General features: G+C 40.8%; 1 protein-coding gene across 1 annotated transcript in view; it reads right to left on the bottom strand.

The window, feature by feature from the left end:
• Positions 1–15,228, bottom strand: part of NEB (nebulin) — a 251,975-nt gene that overhangs the window by 38,185 nt on the left and 198,562 nt on the right. Inside the window, exons 113-128 of the mRNA XM_058436183.1 lie at positions 14,655–14,759; positions 14,389–14,493; positions 13,651–13,755; positions 12,219–12,323; positions 10,735–10,839; positions 9,965–10,069; positions 8,350–8,454; positions 7,569–7,676; positions 5,779–5,883; positions 4,059–4,163; positions 3,460–3,564; positions 2,697–2,801; positions 2,497–2,607; positions 1,710–1,820; positions 1,067–1,168; positions 863–967 (exon numbers count right to left, since the gene is read on the bottom strand). Coding sequence (XP_058292166.1) covers positions 863–967; positions 1,067–1,168; positions 1,710–1,820; positions 2,497–2,607; positions 2,697–2,801; positions 3,460–3,564; positions 4,059–4,163; positions 5,779–5,883; positions 7,569–7,676; positions 8,350–8,454; positions 9,965–10,069; positions 10,735–10,839; positions 12,219–12,323; positions 13,651–13,755; positions 14,389–14,493; positions 14,655–14,759 — 1,692 coding nt within the window. The remainder of the gene's footprint in view (positions 1–862; positions 968–1,066; positions 1,169–1,709; positions 1,821–2,496; positions 2,608–2,696; positions 2,802–3,459; positions 3,565–4,058; positions 4,164–5,778; positions 5,884–7,568; positions 7,677–8,349; positions 8,455–9,964; positions 10,070–10,734; positions 10,840–12,218; positions 12,324–13,650; positions 13,756–14,388; positions 14,494–14,654; positions 14,760–15,228) is intronic.

The following is a 15,228-nucleotide window of genomic DNA, read 5'->3' as shown; positions in this document are numbered from 1 at the left end:
AAACAACAACCAAATGTATATCCCAAACCTATTTCTTCAAACAGATACCTGAGAGGACAAGGAAAAAGAAGGTAGGATCTGTAAATTGGAGGAGAAATAAGATATTCTTAAGCTAAAGTCCTATAGGATCAAACTTGCGCTCCGACAGATCTGGTGGTAGATGATGGGATCTCTGAGCTAAAGTCTGAAACCTGTCATAACTTGGGGAATTTTAGATAATTGGTCTAACAAGGGAAAATAAGTCATGTGGTAACTGGGTTTGGGCAACACATTTCTGAGTCCATTTGCTTCTCAATAATATGAGATCTGCAAGAATGTGGCATTCTCCATCAGCACCCTGTGCATACCCTGATCCAACACGTGCCAAACAAAATTTTAATGATTTATCCATGGACAAGTAATCTGAAGACATCTGCTCAGGCAGTTAATATATGTATGTTTAATGAAAAAAAATGAATATTTTCATCTGGTTGGATTCTAGAAGTTAGAATTTCATTGCTGTTAATGTTAAATCTACCCCAGGTGACTCAAGTATGAATCAGACCCCGAGGATGAAACTCTTAAGGCCTGGGGAGAGGTTCCAGTAGGATCTCATGAGCTGATGTTTTTGTCACATAAAGATAGTTAAGCATACAGACACCCAGACAAATGCCCATAAATGGTAAAGTGGAGAACAAGAAAGGTCTAGACAGCTTAGAGGGAAACGAGAAAAGGCCCTCGGCGCACTTTTTATAACTCTTGAAGCTTTGCAGTACTATTACAGACCCAGCATCCCTTTGCATTTTCAATCTGGAAATCACTTTTTCCTGCAAGGTCTTTTATAATCTCACATGAGAGCCACCAGTGCACCCATCTGCATTACCTGGCTGCTCAGCTTGGCTGCCTTCTTGGCCATTTCTATGTCTGGGCGACCGAGCATGCTTAAGCCGTGGCTGCCTTCCTTGCGGTGCTTGGCTCTGTACTCCACCTGAATCAGAGAAAACCAAAATGGGCAATAGGTGATGGTTGCCTGGCATGCCTTGGCAGTGGCTGTTGGGGACTGGGGACATTTTCATGACACCCTTACCTCACTGGCCTGTTTGGCTGCCTGTGTGGCCTTCTTGATGTCTGGTCGATCAGCCACTGTGGTGTAATGCAGGTTCTCTTTGGCATCTTTTCTGTAAGCGACCTTTATTGGGGAAGAAAATGTTTACTCAAGACATATGCTTTTTTTTTTTTTTTTTTTTTTTTTGAGATGGAATCTCACTCTGTTGCCCAGGCTTGAGTGCAGTGGTACAATCTCAGCTCACTGCAACCTCTGTCTCCTGGGTTCAAGTGATTCTTCTGCCTCAGCCTCCCAAGTAGCTAGGGACTACAGGTGTGCACCACCATGCCCGGCTGATTTTTGTGTTTTTGGTAGAGACAGGGTTTCACCATATTGGCAAGGCTGGTCTCGAACTCCTGACCTCGTGATCTGCCTGTCTTGGGCTCCCAAAGTGCTGGGATTATAGGCGTGAGCCACCACGCCCAGCCGAGATACACTATCTTTCTAAAGTCCCCGTTAAGCACAATCAGCTTTTTTCCTTAAACCCAAACCAATTCTCACCACTAACTTTTTGAAACTACCACATAGAGGAATTAGAGTGACCACATACTGGAACAAGAGAATGCACCAATCTGGTTCCACTGCTTCAAGTGGGCTGCCGAGAATGTTGAGAGGGAAAACTTACATCACTTTGCTTCTTGGCCACTTCCATAGCATGTTTCACCTCTGGTGGCTCCAGCATGATGGAGTAGTTGGATTTTCCTTTCTCCTTGACAAACTTCTTTTTGTAATTTGTCTAAATAGAGCCAAAATTACTTCTATGAGTAGAGGAAGCTGGGAACAGAGTTGGTTTACTTGAAGAACTGTGAAATCTCCAGGAAAATCCATGCTCCTGGCATCAGTCTGGGACTTAGATAAGACCCATATTCTAGTTCTTCTCTGTCATTTGTGTCCTGCAACCCAACACCAGAACCACCTGGTAATCTTTAGAGAACCTGGGTATAGGCAAATTAAGCTCTTATTTACCATTTCTACCTTTTAAAAATATATGGGACCATATGGGACTCATATAATACCAAGGTTACTACAGCATTGTTGATAAGGATAGAGAGGGCAGAGATTACTGAGGCCCAAAGAGGTAGTTTTACCTTTCTAAAATTGGGTAGCAGTTTAATAGTAGGAGAGGCCGCTCCTAATCAGCAATGTCTCCTTCTGTTGTTAATAGGTTAGTAATATCTGATATGGCTAGATTACATGTCCTGTAGCAAAACCCACATTTGCCATAATTGCCAGAATTGGAAAGCCAGTAAATACTGGGTTATTTTAAAAATCAGAGTTTAAGATTCACATGTAGATATTGATGGTAAGAGTGAAGCTACATAAAGGAAGCAAAAGGCAACTGACAGTATTTCACCAGATTCTACAGTCAAGTGGCATTGTTGCTGCCAAGAGACCGATGGTTGATCACTTACATCACTGACATGCTTGGTCACTTCCTTGACGTGAACAGTGTCCCGGGTCTCTGGTAGTGTTGTGTATGAGCCCTGTGCCAAGTGCTTCTTGACATGGTCCTTGTACTTGTTCTGGGGGAATCCATAGAGAGCTCATTAACGCATCTGCCTGGGGCATTTTCCCAAGAGGGAAGCAGAACTCATGGGCAGCTGGGAGTTACCTCAGACACCAGGTTGCTGACAGTCTTCGCCAGCAGGATCTGAGGCGTGTCAGGTACGGCATGGCAGGTTCCTCTTTCCTTGACATGTTTCTCTTTGTATTTCAGCTTCAGGAACAGGATAAAGGGCATTTCTTTAGCTCTGCTGGATATCCTACATATTTTTATTACACCCCCAAACCACTAGAACAGCATCGTTGACAATACTAAACTCAATAAAAGATGTGATACTTGCAAATCTTGGGAAATATTCAAAAGGGTTTTTTCCTTATGTCTAGCAAGTTGTGGTTTTAATAACAACAATCAAAATAGATCTCATGATGAATCTTTATATAGTCAGATTTATGTTCACGGCATGCTCAGATATGCCATTTGTCCCTCCCGTAAGCCCTCCATAAGCCCATTATTATTGCTTCTTTACAGAGGAGGAAACTGTAGTGAAGGGAAAGTATGATCCCATAGAAAACAAATCATGGCGTTTCCATAAAGAGTCTAGCCAGGCCTTCAGGGTCCTAATTCCTGCTGTGTGAACTTTCTGCTGGTGCAGTATAAATCGAGGACTGTCACCTGGATCTAATGGCCCTTGCACTGCTGCTGCCCTGCTTGACTGCTGGTGTCCATCACAGGATAGGCCATAATTCAGGACCCATACCTGAGCCCTGATGGAAGCAGCTCTTCTCCATCCTTCCCTGGTGTCCCTGGGGACTGTACCATGGAAAATGGCCCTGAGTGAGATCAGGTATCATGGAAGGAACTAGATACTTACATCACTTTCTATTAAAGTATTCCTGAGGGCGAGCACCGTGTTTTTGTCATCAGTGACAGAAAGCTTGCAACCCTTGAGGAACTCCCGGTCCAGCTTATATTCAAACTGTTACAGAAGAAAGGCAGAAGAAAAGGGAAGGGTCACAGCACAGGAGGAAGCTGGGCATTTGATTAAACCCACAGGGAATCCTCTTAAGGAGAGGACAAAGACGTGCTACCAGAATGAGGGAAAGAGCTTCTTGGCCCCTCACTGCATTTTGGACTCCTCCTCTTCAGCCCAGCTGCCAGGACCAAGCCCCTCCATCCCCAGTCTTCCTCCAGACTCTCCCCAGACCAAGCCCTTCCATCCCCAGTCTTCCTCCAGACTCTCCCCAGGCTCAGTCAGAACTCAGCCGTTTGTGTCCAGGCCCAGCCAAAGGAGAATAGGCTCCATGGGGAGGTTTCGGTTCTGAGCTCCCCTATCGCTCCCCCAACCATCCTCCTCTCCTCGGATCTCAAACGAGCAAGGGTTAACACTCCTGACAGTGGTTATTAGAAATATTCATTGTATTTCTCAGGTGCAGTATGCAGTTACGATCGTCTATGTCTCTCCTGTCTTACATCGCTTTGCTGCAGGGATGACTTGGCAGCCTGGAGGAAGTCCGGTCGGTCAGGGGTCCACTTCCAGTGGGCTTTGTTGGCTTCGTACTGTTTCTTATAGTCCAGCTGTTTTTAGCAGGAGAGAAAGAAATCACTTGATTCAGTAGGCTAAATTCATAAACACACACAGCACAGAGGGGCTGTTGCATTTTAAAACATCTCAAATCATGATTCCTAATGCAAGAGGGAACCCCAATTAAAATTTCTGTACAGTTTATGCAGCTAGTCATCCACTCAGAGGTCATCTGTTGGGACCTTGTGGTCCCGAAATAGAGGCTAAAATTTTTAAAGGCCTTCAGGTGAAATGATTCTTCAGTCTCTCTAGCTCTGCCAGTCCAGCCCAATCATCTTCAGAATCGAGTACTTTTAATTTCTAACTAAATTCAGGTTTAACTTTTAACAAAAATGATCAAACACTAGGTATTTATTTTCTGCCAGGCACTTTTCTAAGTTCTTTACAAATTACAAAACTAATTAATTATAAAATTTTATAAAATTAATTCACCTAATCTTCATAACAACTGCATGAAATAGACAGCTGAAGAACTGGATAGAAAGGTTAAGTAAACTTCCCAAGGTGAGACTTAGCAATTGGTGGAGGTGGAATTTAAACCCGGGCAGTCTGGCCTCAGAGGTGCTTGCATGCTTCCTAGACTCTTCAGGGCTGGAGAACTGGCTGCATTGGGCCAAATCTGAGCCACAGAAGTGTATGTAATTTAATTTGAGTGTCCATGGGAGGAGCCTGCACTATTAGGCACATTCCTGTCCTCATTCTTTCTCTCTTTTTAAAATTGAGGTATAATTTATACACAATACAATGCACATGCTTTTATGTACACTATTTGATAAGGTTTTTTTCCCCTCATTTCATTTCGAAAAATTTCAAACATACAAAAATGTTGCAAGAATATTACAGAGAATACCCATACAACCTGGATTTTGCAAGGTACGTTTTACTGCATTTGCTTTATCTCACATCTGTCCTTCTATCCGTCTACCCTCAATCCATCCTCAGGATACCTACAAGCTCTTTGCCAGCTCCTACAGGCATTCCAGTTTGCTAGCCCTCATAAATATATGTCTCCTCTGGCACTAGTGGGTACTAATTCGGTTCTAATGGTTTCATTGTATAACCATTTAATATATTTTTAAGAAGTCAGTGTTCATCTAAATGCACAAAATTATTTCTGTAGTTGAGGCCTTAAGATGCCACACCCAAGAAGAGAGTCAACACGGAATATCTGAGCAGGAAGAAGGTCTAGGCCAATGCCTGATGGCACCAAATGGCTCAATGTTTTCTTCATCAGAAGAAGCAGATTGTAGAGTTTGAGGCAGGAGCAGAGCACAGGGGAAGAGAATGAAAAATTCTCAGGCACTTTCCAAAAATGCAACCAATGTTTCAGAATTAAATGTCCTATTTCTCAGCCACCCACTGCAAGAGCTGAGTGGGTGTAGCATCCATGGCATGGGATGAAGCCTCCTTTGCTCTTCCTTATGCTCCTTTGTGAGGACCATTGCAGCATTTATATTTTAGCATCATTGTCCATGCTCCTGGGGCCTGACTCTTGCTTTGGAATCAATCACTAGAGCTCAGTTGCCTGAAGATATGTAAAAAGAGGCCTTGTGTCCTACAGAAGCTGGTAAATCCCCCACCATGCTTGGGGAAGTTTCTGGAACTTACATTGGTGTTGACTTTGTAGGCGTCCTTGGCTGCTTTGATATGAACAGCATCTGGCTCAATGGTGCAGTTGGATTTATTTCTTTGGTATACTTCTTTGTATTTCAGCTGTGGGAGGAAACACAGTGACAAGATTAATTTTTTTATAGCAGCATACTGAGCATCTTAAAAAACAAGAAATTAAATCCATGCATGACTGTCGTACACAATGCTTCTTAAGACGGAATTTTAAAAATCTGCTGTGGAGCAAGGATACAGCCATGCAGAGATGCACCTTCCTATCTCAGATCAGGGCACACTGACTATGGTCATCAGTGTTGCCGTATAATTTTTTTTTTTTTTTTTTTTTTAACAGTCTCTCTCTGTCGCCCAGGCTGGAGTACAATGGTGTGATCTCAGCTCACTGCACCCTCCGCCTCCCAGGTTCAAGCAATTCTTCTGCCTCAGTCTCCTGAGTAGCTGGGACTACAGGCGTGCGCCACCTCACCTGGCTAATTTTGTATTTTAGTAGCGATGGGGTTTCACCATGTTGGCCAGGCTGGTCTCAAACTCCTGACCTCAGGTGATCCCACACACTTCAGCCTTTCAAAGTGCTGGGATTACAGGTGTGAGCCTCCGTGCCCGGCCTGCCATATAATTTATGTTTCTGTGCTTGTGCTGAAAGGACCAGTTGGACACCTATTCATTCAGGTTTTCCTTTCCCCAAATCAGCAAATCTTGCGTTCAGAACATCCTGATAACTGCTGATGGAAGAGAAGCCTTTCCCCACCAGCTCACCCAGACAGAATTAGTCTTGCTCTCCTTCTGTGCTCCTGCAGTTATAGCTATTATCATATCATGTTTTAATTTTTTTAATCTGCCTATTCTTTCCATTAAGAAGAACCCCTTAAGGGCAAAAACTGTTTATCATCCGTCATCTCATTCCTAGTGTCAGGCACATAGACAATAAATATTTGATGAATGAATGAACTGATAAATACAGCAATCATTCTACCTTTTAAAAATATATGGAACTGTATATTGTCATTGCTAGAGACATACCTAGCAAGTTTTGGTATCTGTGGGTTTGCATAGGAGGGAGAGGCACAGGGAAGGCTTAGCCTCTGCAGGCCTAACAGGCAGTTTTTCCATCCTGGGCCTGGAACTTCCAGCTTCACCCACTTTTACTCTTCTTAAATTTCAGAGTCGAGGGCCTCAATCTGGGCTTTCTCATTAATCATTGGGGAAGGATCCTAGGTTTTAATGTGACTAAGGCCAAAGTAAACTGTTCCAAGGGAGCCATAGTGGGGTTTACTAAACTGATCATAGGAATCACAATTTTCCTGGCTTCACCATAGACCTAGTTTACCAATTTACTAATCAGTATCTTTAGGAGAAAGTCGTGGAAATTCATTTTTAAAAAATCAGTACCTCAGGTTACGTTTAAGCCACATGGAGAGCCATCTGGGGAGAAGTCCAAGGCATGTGGAGAGGCCACATGAAGGAGTTCCTGTCTTGTCTACACAATAGCCCAGCTCCCAGCCCGCAGCAGTCACCAATGGCCAGCCATGGGAGTGAGCCACCTGGATGTCCTGGCTTGACAGCCCCAGGTGTCTGCCAGCAACATGGGGAGTAGGACTATTCAGCTGTGTCCAGTCAACTTACCGAATCATGAGCAAGAGATGACTGTTATTTTAAGCCACTAAGTTTTAGGGTGGTTGTTACACAGGAATAGATAACTGGACCAGGGTTTGTTACATCACATTAGAAGGAGGCCAAGATGAGAGGGAATGCTAAGCCATTCTAGTACTTACGTCACTGACTTCATCTTTAACCTTGCGGACATGCAGCAACATGGGCGTGTCGTGGATTGTGGTGTAGCCTCTGGGTTTGGCCTTATTGTATTCCAATTTATAAAGGATCTGAAAGATCAAAAGCAGAAAGACATCATGTCATGCTTCTCAATGTATAATATCAAAATATAAATGCAAAGTTTTTTCCTGAGTGAATATAAAGGAAAGAGAATTCTGCGAATTTGACAGGTGCTTTCATGCTGTCTGCTAAGACCTCAGTGTTTCCAGCTGGCGTGTCTGCCAGTTTGGTCACAACAACTCTTTTTTTTTTTTTTTTTTTTTTGTTGAGACAGAGTCTCACTTTGCCGCCAAGGCTGGAGTGCAGTGGCGTGATCTTGGCTCACTGCAACCTCCATCTCCTGGGCTCAAGCAATTCTCACGCCTCAGCTTCCTGAGTAGCTGGGACCACAGGCATGCACCACTGCATCTGGCTAATTTTTGTATTTTTAGTAGAGATGGGGTTTTGCCATATTGGCCAGGCTGGTCTCAAACTCCTGGCCTCAAGTGATCCACCTGCCTTGGCTTCCCAAAGTGCTGGGATTACAGGCATAAGCCACCACGCCCGGCCACGACAGTTCTTTACTGGGGAGGAGAATCTTGTGCATAACAGGACATCTTGCACCCCTGCCTCCCTCCCACTAAATGGCAGTAGTCTCCCAGACTTTGTGACAATTTAAAATGCCCCTCCGTGTTTGCAGATGCCCCCTGAGTTTGAGAACTATTCAGTGTTTCTTGCACTTACATCGCTGATTTGTTTGTTGACTTTTGTAGTACGCAGGTGTTCTGGAGTATCCACAATTGAGGTAAATTTGTCCTTTGATTTTTCATAGTTTTTCCTGTATTTGATCTAAATTGTGGAAGAGAAGAAAGAGCTCTAAGAAGTTGTAGAGTGGGCTTTAAGGTATCTGATTGTCCCCTTGAAACACCAGAGTGGGAGATGGTATCTAGCTTTCTCTTTAATTCCTAACTGGAAATGTTTACTATAAATTTGTGTCTGATAGCAAAAGTGAAATGGAGTGAGCAGATGATACTACTACTAATAATTTCCTTTTTTTTTTTCCCTCTGAGATGGAGTCTTGCTCTGTCACCCAGGCTGGAGTGCAGTGGTGTGATCTCGGCTCACTGCAACCTCCACCTCCTGGGTTCAAGCAATTCTCCTGCCTCAGCCTCCCAAGTTCCAATATGTTTTATACATATGTACTCAGAGGCCCCCAGTGGTTACGAGACTGACCCAAGGGCACATTTAGACCGAATCTCAGAGCAGGACTAGAACCTGTTCTCTGGAGTCTGACAAATACTGTTTTACTCATAACATATTGTATTGAACATGTACAATCTCCAAAGGCATTTTTCCATATCAAAGATGAAACAAGGATGTAAAATAAAGAATAAGTATATATGCTTTGAAGTATTTATCATTTTAAAAAATTCATTTGTTTTTTCAATTTTCAAGTCATAATTATTTTCATGCACAGAAGCTGTTTTAAGCAGGACAGATACAGAGAGCACCATAAAATTTCATGCACAACTATTTGAGGATCATATAAGGACAAAGGACAAAGTTCAGGCAAACAGGATATTTATAGGGAGAGCTTAACCTCATTTCACGTATTGATTTCATGGTAAACTAAAATGACAAAACAAGTTGCTAAGAGAAAAGCTCAATTAACTTTTTTTTGTCTGGGAAAAATGGTATTATTACTAACATTGTGTCTGGTAGCTACCAATTATCACTGTTTATTGCTGCATCAAATTTACCTTTCGGCATGTACTGGAAAGTGCATGCTTCAGTTGGCCTTCTAAAAAGGCATTATTATCAGAGACACTGTTAACCAGTGTGTGCGGGATCAGATGTGCTAGAAATAACCTAGCAATTCAGCATCGAAGTCAAGAGGCGCCATGAATATATACAATATTCATAGAGCTGCACGGTAATCCTCATCTCCCGCAACAGTTGTAGTGATAATTGAACAAGGGACACATTAGATGAAAACATTAAATATTCAGACCTTTTACATGCTGTTGAATCTACTTACTGTCTTCAATCTCTAAGGAATCTATTTCTTTGAGGCAAATACTGAAAAGTATAAATTAATGTTATACCACTTTGGAAATAACACTTGAAAGAATCAGTTAATTTTATTAAGAGTTCTGAAAGTGTCAGATGATGTACAGATGACTGCCGTCCCATCACCTTTGGCCACATTCAGAGATCATTTACAAGGAATGAATATTTACATAGCTTTACCATATGAAGCCAGCATGGGCAGGGAGTGGGAGAGGAAATCAATGAAAGCATACAAGGGAATGCATCCAAGACTTCTAAACCTCCTTCTTCACATCCCATCAGACATTACCTGGCTCCACATATGCGAATTGTAGAGAGCAGTCAACATATCTGGACGCAGAATTTCATTACATCCATGTTGCAGAAACATCTTGGCACTAGATTTATATTTTCTCTGTCCATGCAAAGAGCAGTGAAGCACAAAAGAGACTTATGAAGACAGAAAAGAACACGGCTCTATATCCCAGTCACCTCTGAGTGAAGAGATGTAGGCATACACACTTTATGTACTCACATACGTATGGATGAAGACATCAAATATGTTATAATGTGAAGCAGAATGACTGCAATGTTTGCGGTTGGCCATTCATAGACCTTGTGAATGGGGAATGATACAGCTAGTTTCACTTATGTTACCACCAAAATAGCTTTATAGAAAAGAAGACATCTTTGGAATAGAAAGATATATAGTAAGGAGTTATGTCTTCTTTCCTTCCATTAATTTTTGTTTTTTTTGTTGTTGTTGTTTATTTTTTGCTTTTGCAACTCAATCTGCAGCTTACAGTTGCAGTTTTCAAACAGGTTCTCCAGAAGAGTAAAGGATGGGAGGACCCAGCTTTTCCTTTCATCTTCACCACAGCACAAGTGAGAACACAGAGCATGGACTGGCGCACTCAAATAGCTGACAGGCTCTTTGGGTGGCTAGACAGATACTTTGAAACAGAACAACCCAATATCATAGGCAGAACCTATGACATCCTTGCAGCAGACGGAACGACATCTCATGAGAAACGGGGAGCACAGTCCTGCCTGGGCCACCGGCCAGCCCCATCACAGTACCTGACTGATCTGGTCGCCTGCGGTCTTAGCCAGCAGATGTCTAGGCTCATCGATTACCAGGTGGTATTTATCTTTCCGCTGCTCATAATCAGCTCTGTATTTTTTCTGCTCAAACATCATAGCATATTATAGCAAGAGTACAACTTCAAGGCTACACAAAAATGTCTCAAGGTAAACACTCCAGAGGGCCAGAACATGTCATCTCTAGTGGCGGGCTACCAACATACCCAAGACAATAGAAACAGGGAAGCAAAGAGAGTCAAGTGGAGGAAGATTACTTGAAGAAGGCTGGAGTGTGGGATAGGTCAGATTTATGACACCGAAATTAAGAGTTCCTTGTGCCCAAACATTTTCCATCTTTGCATATGATGCCATTAGCAACATTAGGTTTTATGGCATCTAACGGTATATTTAAAATAGGGTACTAATCAGCTACAGCTTTACCAACTAAGGCTGTGAGAATCTCAAAGCATAACTGATGCTAAAACATCCATGGGAAATTTGTAATAGTCTTCAAATGCTATTAATTTATTGGATTATAAAGGAGACCTGGAAATTCTTCATGAAATAGAAAAATAGAAACAAAATATATCAAGACTGTATTCATAGGAAGCTACTGGCAGTAATTCTTCAGGGTTGTCCAGTCTGGAAATCTACTGAAAGTGAACTGAATCAAATGTAAAGACAACAAACGAAAAAGTCATGCATTTAAGTAAATATACCTTTGGCTACATTTTCATTTTTAGAAACATTGTACTAATTTTCTCACGTAATTTTTGAACTTACAGAAACCTGTGAAAAATCTGAAAATAGGAAATTAAATACAACTTTAACTATAAAACCATCCCAATGTTATAAAACCATCCAAACTAAATAAATTCATAGCTTGTTTATTTCAGCCATCTTCAGCTAAATTTAACTTAAATTATTGCAAAGATGGTTACAGGAAAGGCTGGATAAAATAGAAAAAATTTGGGTGCAAATGGATACTTCTGTGCACCAATATATTTGGGAGTAACAATGGCAATATCTTTGAAGCATGAATCACAACTATTTCTTTAGCGTAGCTCTTCTAACAACTGACATTTTGGTGCCTTAGTCGAGGATACTAAATTAACCTTGAACTTCTGTGTCTTCCAAATCTACACAATATTCTATATAAGGGAGTTCCGCTGACAGTCAAGAAAATCCTTTACCTGCCTGGTATTGTCCCCCGCAGGGCTGTGCTGCCCTGTGTTTGTGCAGAGGTGCTGATGTTTGCGGGGCTCTCCCACCACTGAACAGTCCCTTCACTTGTTCTTATTTGTAGTTTGGCAGAGCTTGTTGGATGGTGACATTATAGAGTCTTTTCCAAATCTTTAGTTAAAATGAAAACTTAGGATGGCTTTCCTGTCATTCTGTGTATTGGGATTTAATTTAAAAAAACTCTGAGACTTCTTTAGGGAATTGAATAGGCTTAATTGGAGCAGTTTATTCATACATACCTCATTCATCAATTGAGTTGCATACTTGAAATGCCTGTTGATCGGAGAGTCGGCAACATACTTGAAATCTGACTTTGTCCTTTCAAATACTTCTTTATACTTATACTAGAAAAAACAGAACATGGTTACTTGACAGCAGGCTATGATTATCTTAAGAATGAGACATGCTGTTTATCATATAATTGTGATAATTCATAGAGCTACCACATATTTGTTTGTTTGGAGACAGGGTTTCACTCTGTTGCCCAGGCTGGAGTGCAAGGCACAGTCATAGCTCATTGCAACCTCCACCTCCCAGGCTCAATCGATCTTCCCACCTCAGCCTCCCAAGTAGGTGGGACTACAGGTGGTACACCACTATGCCTAGCTAATTTATGTATATTTTGTAGAGATGGGGTTTTGTCATGTTGCCCAGGCTGGTCTCGAACTCCTGGGCTCAGGCTGTCCACCTGCCTTGGCCTCCCCAAGTGCTGGGATTACATTTGTGAGCCACAGAACCCAACCAAGCTAACACATATTTACTGATTGTTTATTCTGCCTCCAAGGCAATGAAGGGTAGAACTGCCTAGATGTCTTGAAAACTAGCCCAAAAGTGGACACTACGAAAACACTTCCATTGAATGGATGCCAAATAGATTTATTTTCCATATTGGGCAAAAATCTAAATCAATGTCTAGTTTATTTCTATATATTATAATTATTATTAAACTTTGAAAGTATTTTCATGTGAACTTGAAGGTTTTTAGTACATTAATTTGAAGAGTTTTCCAGTAATTAATCAGATAATCATAATCTTCTAAGAGCAGGTGTGGGGTATGACCCATCTAGCATGCCACCTGTTTTTAAACAGCTTCATGAGTTAGAATGGGTTTCACCATTCCACAGTGTTGTAACAAACAAAGAAGAATATGCCCTATAATGAATTTGGCCCACAACATCTTCTTAGACGTTTTATTTACTATCTGGCATTTTTCAGGAAAAAGTTTGCTGGATCCTATTGTATAGCTCAAATGCAAGTGGATTAAATTGCTTTATTTTGTAAATAGGAAAATAAGGCTATAAAAACTAGATGGTTTGCCCCACGTCATACATTATTTGTGGATTAAAATAACCCCACTTTATGTTGGCTGTCATATCAGCTTTAATAGGAGAAACCACCCAGAGACATATTAATAAGGAGAGTGTTCTAGAAGAATCATGAGGGGTTGAACAGAGTTAATTTTTCATCAGATTCAAATAAATGCCTTCAGTCAATGAGATTAAAACCCAAGAGTTTCCTAGGAGTGAAAAATTAAGTATGTACTCAAACTATAAGGTCTAGAAGCCATGATAGGGATGGAAACATGAAAGACTATTTCTTCAGTGCTAATTCTCTCTGTGGGTACAGGTATATGTCGAATGGATGTGGCCATTTCTGCTTGAGTATATATACCTTGCTGTAGAGAGTCTTGTTCTTTTCAGCCAGAGTGAAATCAGGGGTATCATAGGCATAGCAACCAATGCCTTTAAGCCAAGTCAAGTCTTCTTTATATTTTACCTGGGAGAAGAACATCAAAGAGTTGTAAGAAGCCATCTCCAAACAGCAGTAAGTTAGTATCTATACAAGTGGAACAAACAGAAGCCCTACCCCTTGAGGTATATGAAATAATAAAGTATTAAAACAACTATTTAAAAGACGTTTCCAGTAATACTGACCTCTAGTATATTGTTTTCTAACATATGGAAGTTTTCCATTTTTAATACTAATTAAAGCAATTCAAATTTAACAGGCATACTTTCCTAGAGAGTATATCATTAGCTTGGCAGCTATATTTTCATACACAGAGCTGAACTTTCTAAGTGAGCATTGTTATGTGTCTTAATTGCTTCATGAAGTTGTCACTTCATTGGATCAAAAATAGGCTATTTCCTAGATGATATATATCACTTCCAGTCCTGTAATATGATATCATACATTTAGGAGAAAAATGAGGTTTATAAATTTGAATATATATTTCCTTCTCCCAAGTTGAAACTCACTTACTTAGCAATTGAGTTTTATGATTTAAACATCCACACACAAAATCTAAAATCTAGCCAAGTGTTTCTTCAGTTTTTATGCAGTGTATGATTTCAGAGCTTATATGGGAATATGAATTTATATGTGAAAATAGAAGATGTCAACACTCACATCACTGACTGCGTCAGTGACTGCTCGATGGTGGAAATGCTCTGGACGATCAGGAATGGACCTCCAGATACCCAACTGGCTCATGTAGTTCTCCTTGTATTTTATCTGTTATAAAAAACACAAAGACAGCTGTAAGTCTTACCCAAAGTTAATGTAAATATGGCTTCTTTCTGGAGAATTTTAGAAGAGGGACGTTGCTAAAAAATTTATGTATGTATATGGTGAGTTGTAGAGCCCAACACAAGTAGAAATATTTAGGGACATACTTTACTGATGTCATCTGTGACTTTGCGATGATAGACAATGTCTAGGGCATCTTTCACCGTGTGGTATTTCCCTTTGGTCTTTTGAAATGTTTCTTTGTAGCGTAACTATAAAGAGAAAAAGCACATGAATTACAAAAAACTACCAAGTTACATAATTGAGCTCTTTTAAGCTTGAACTCTCTTGTCTTCTCTCTTTGGTTTTCCCATGAATACATTTAGGAAAAATTTAAAAGCTTATTTCAGACCCTAGAAGAGAAAAAGAACATTAGGGAAAACTAATGAAATCCAAAGCAACTATGGAGTTTAACTGATCATAATGTATCAATCTTGGTTCACTGGTCATGGCAAATCTACGATGGTGATATAGGTGTTAGTAACAGGAGGATGTGGATGTTCCCCTGGGTGTGGGGCATGTGAGAACTCTGTACTATCTTTGCCACTTTTCGGTAAATCTAAGACTACTTAAAATAAAAAGTTTATTTAAATGTAAAACATAAACCAAAAGCTTATTTGAGAGGAAAAAAAAAAACCCAAACAAACAACATTGTTGAGCCCAAGATATGCTAATGTACAT

Source organism: Hylobates moloch, unplaced genomic scaffold, assembly GCF_009828535.3.
Source record: "Hylobates moloch isolate HMO894 unplaced genomic scaffold, HMol_V3 SCAFFOLD_1, whole genome shotgun sequence".
Taxonomy (NCBI): domain Eukaryota; kingdom Metazoa; phylum Chordata; class Mammalia; order Primates; family Hylobatidae; genus Hylobates; species Hylobates moloch.
Note: the sequence above shows the minus strand (reverse complement) of the source record. Positions and strands in the feature narration are given on the sequence as shown.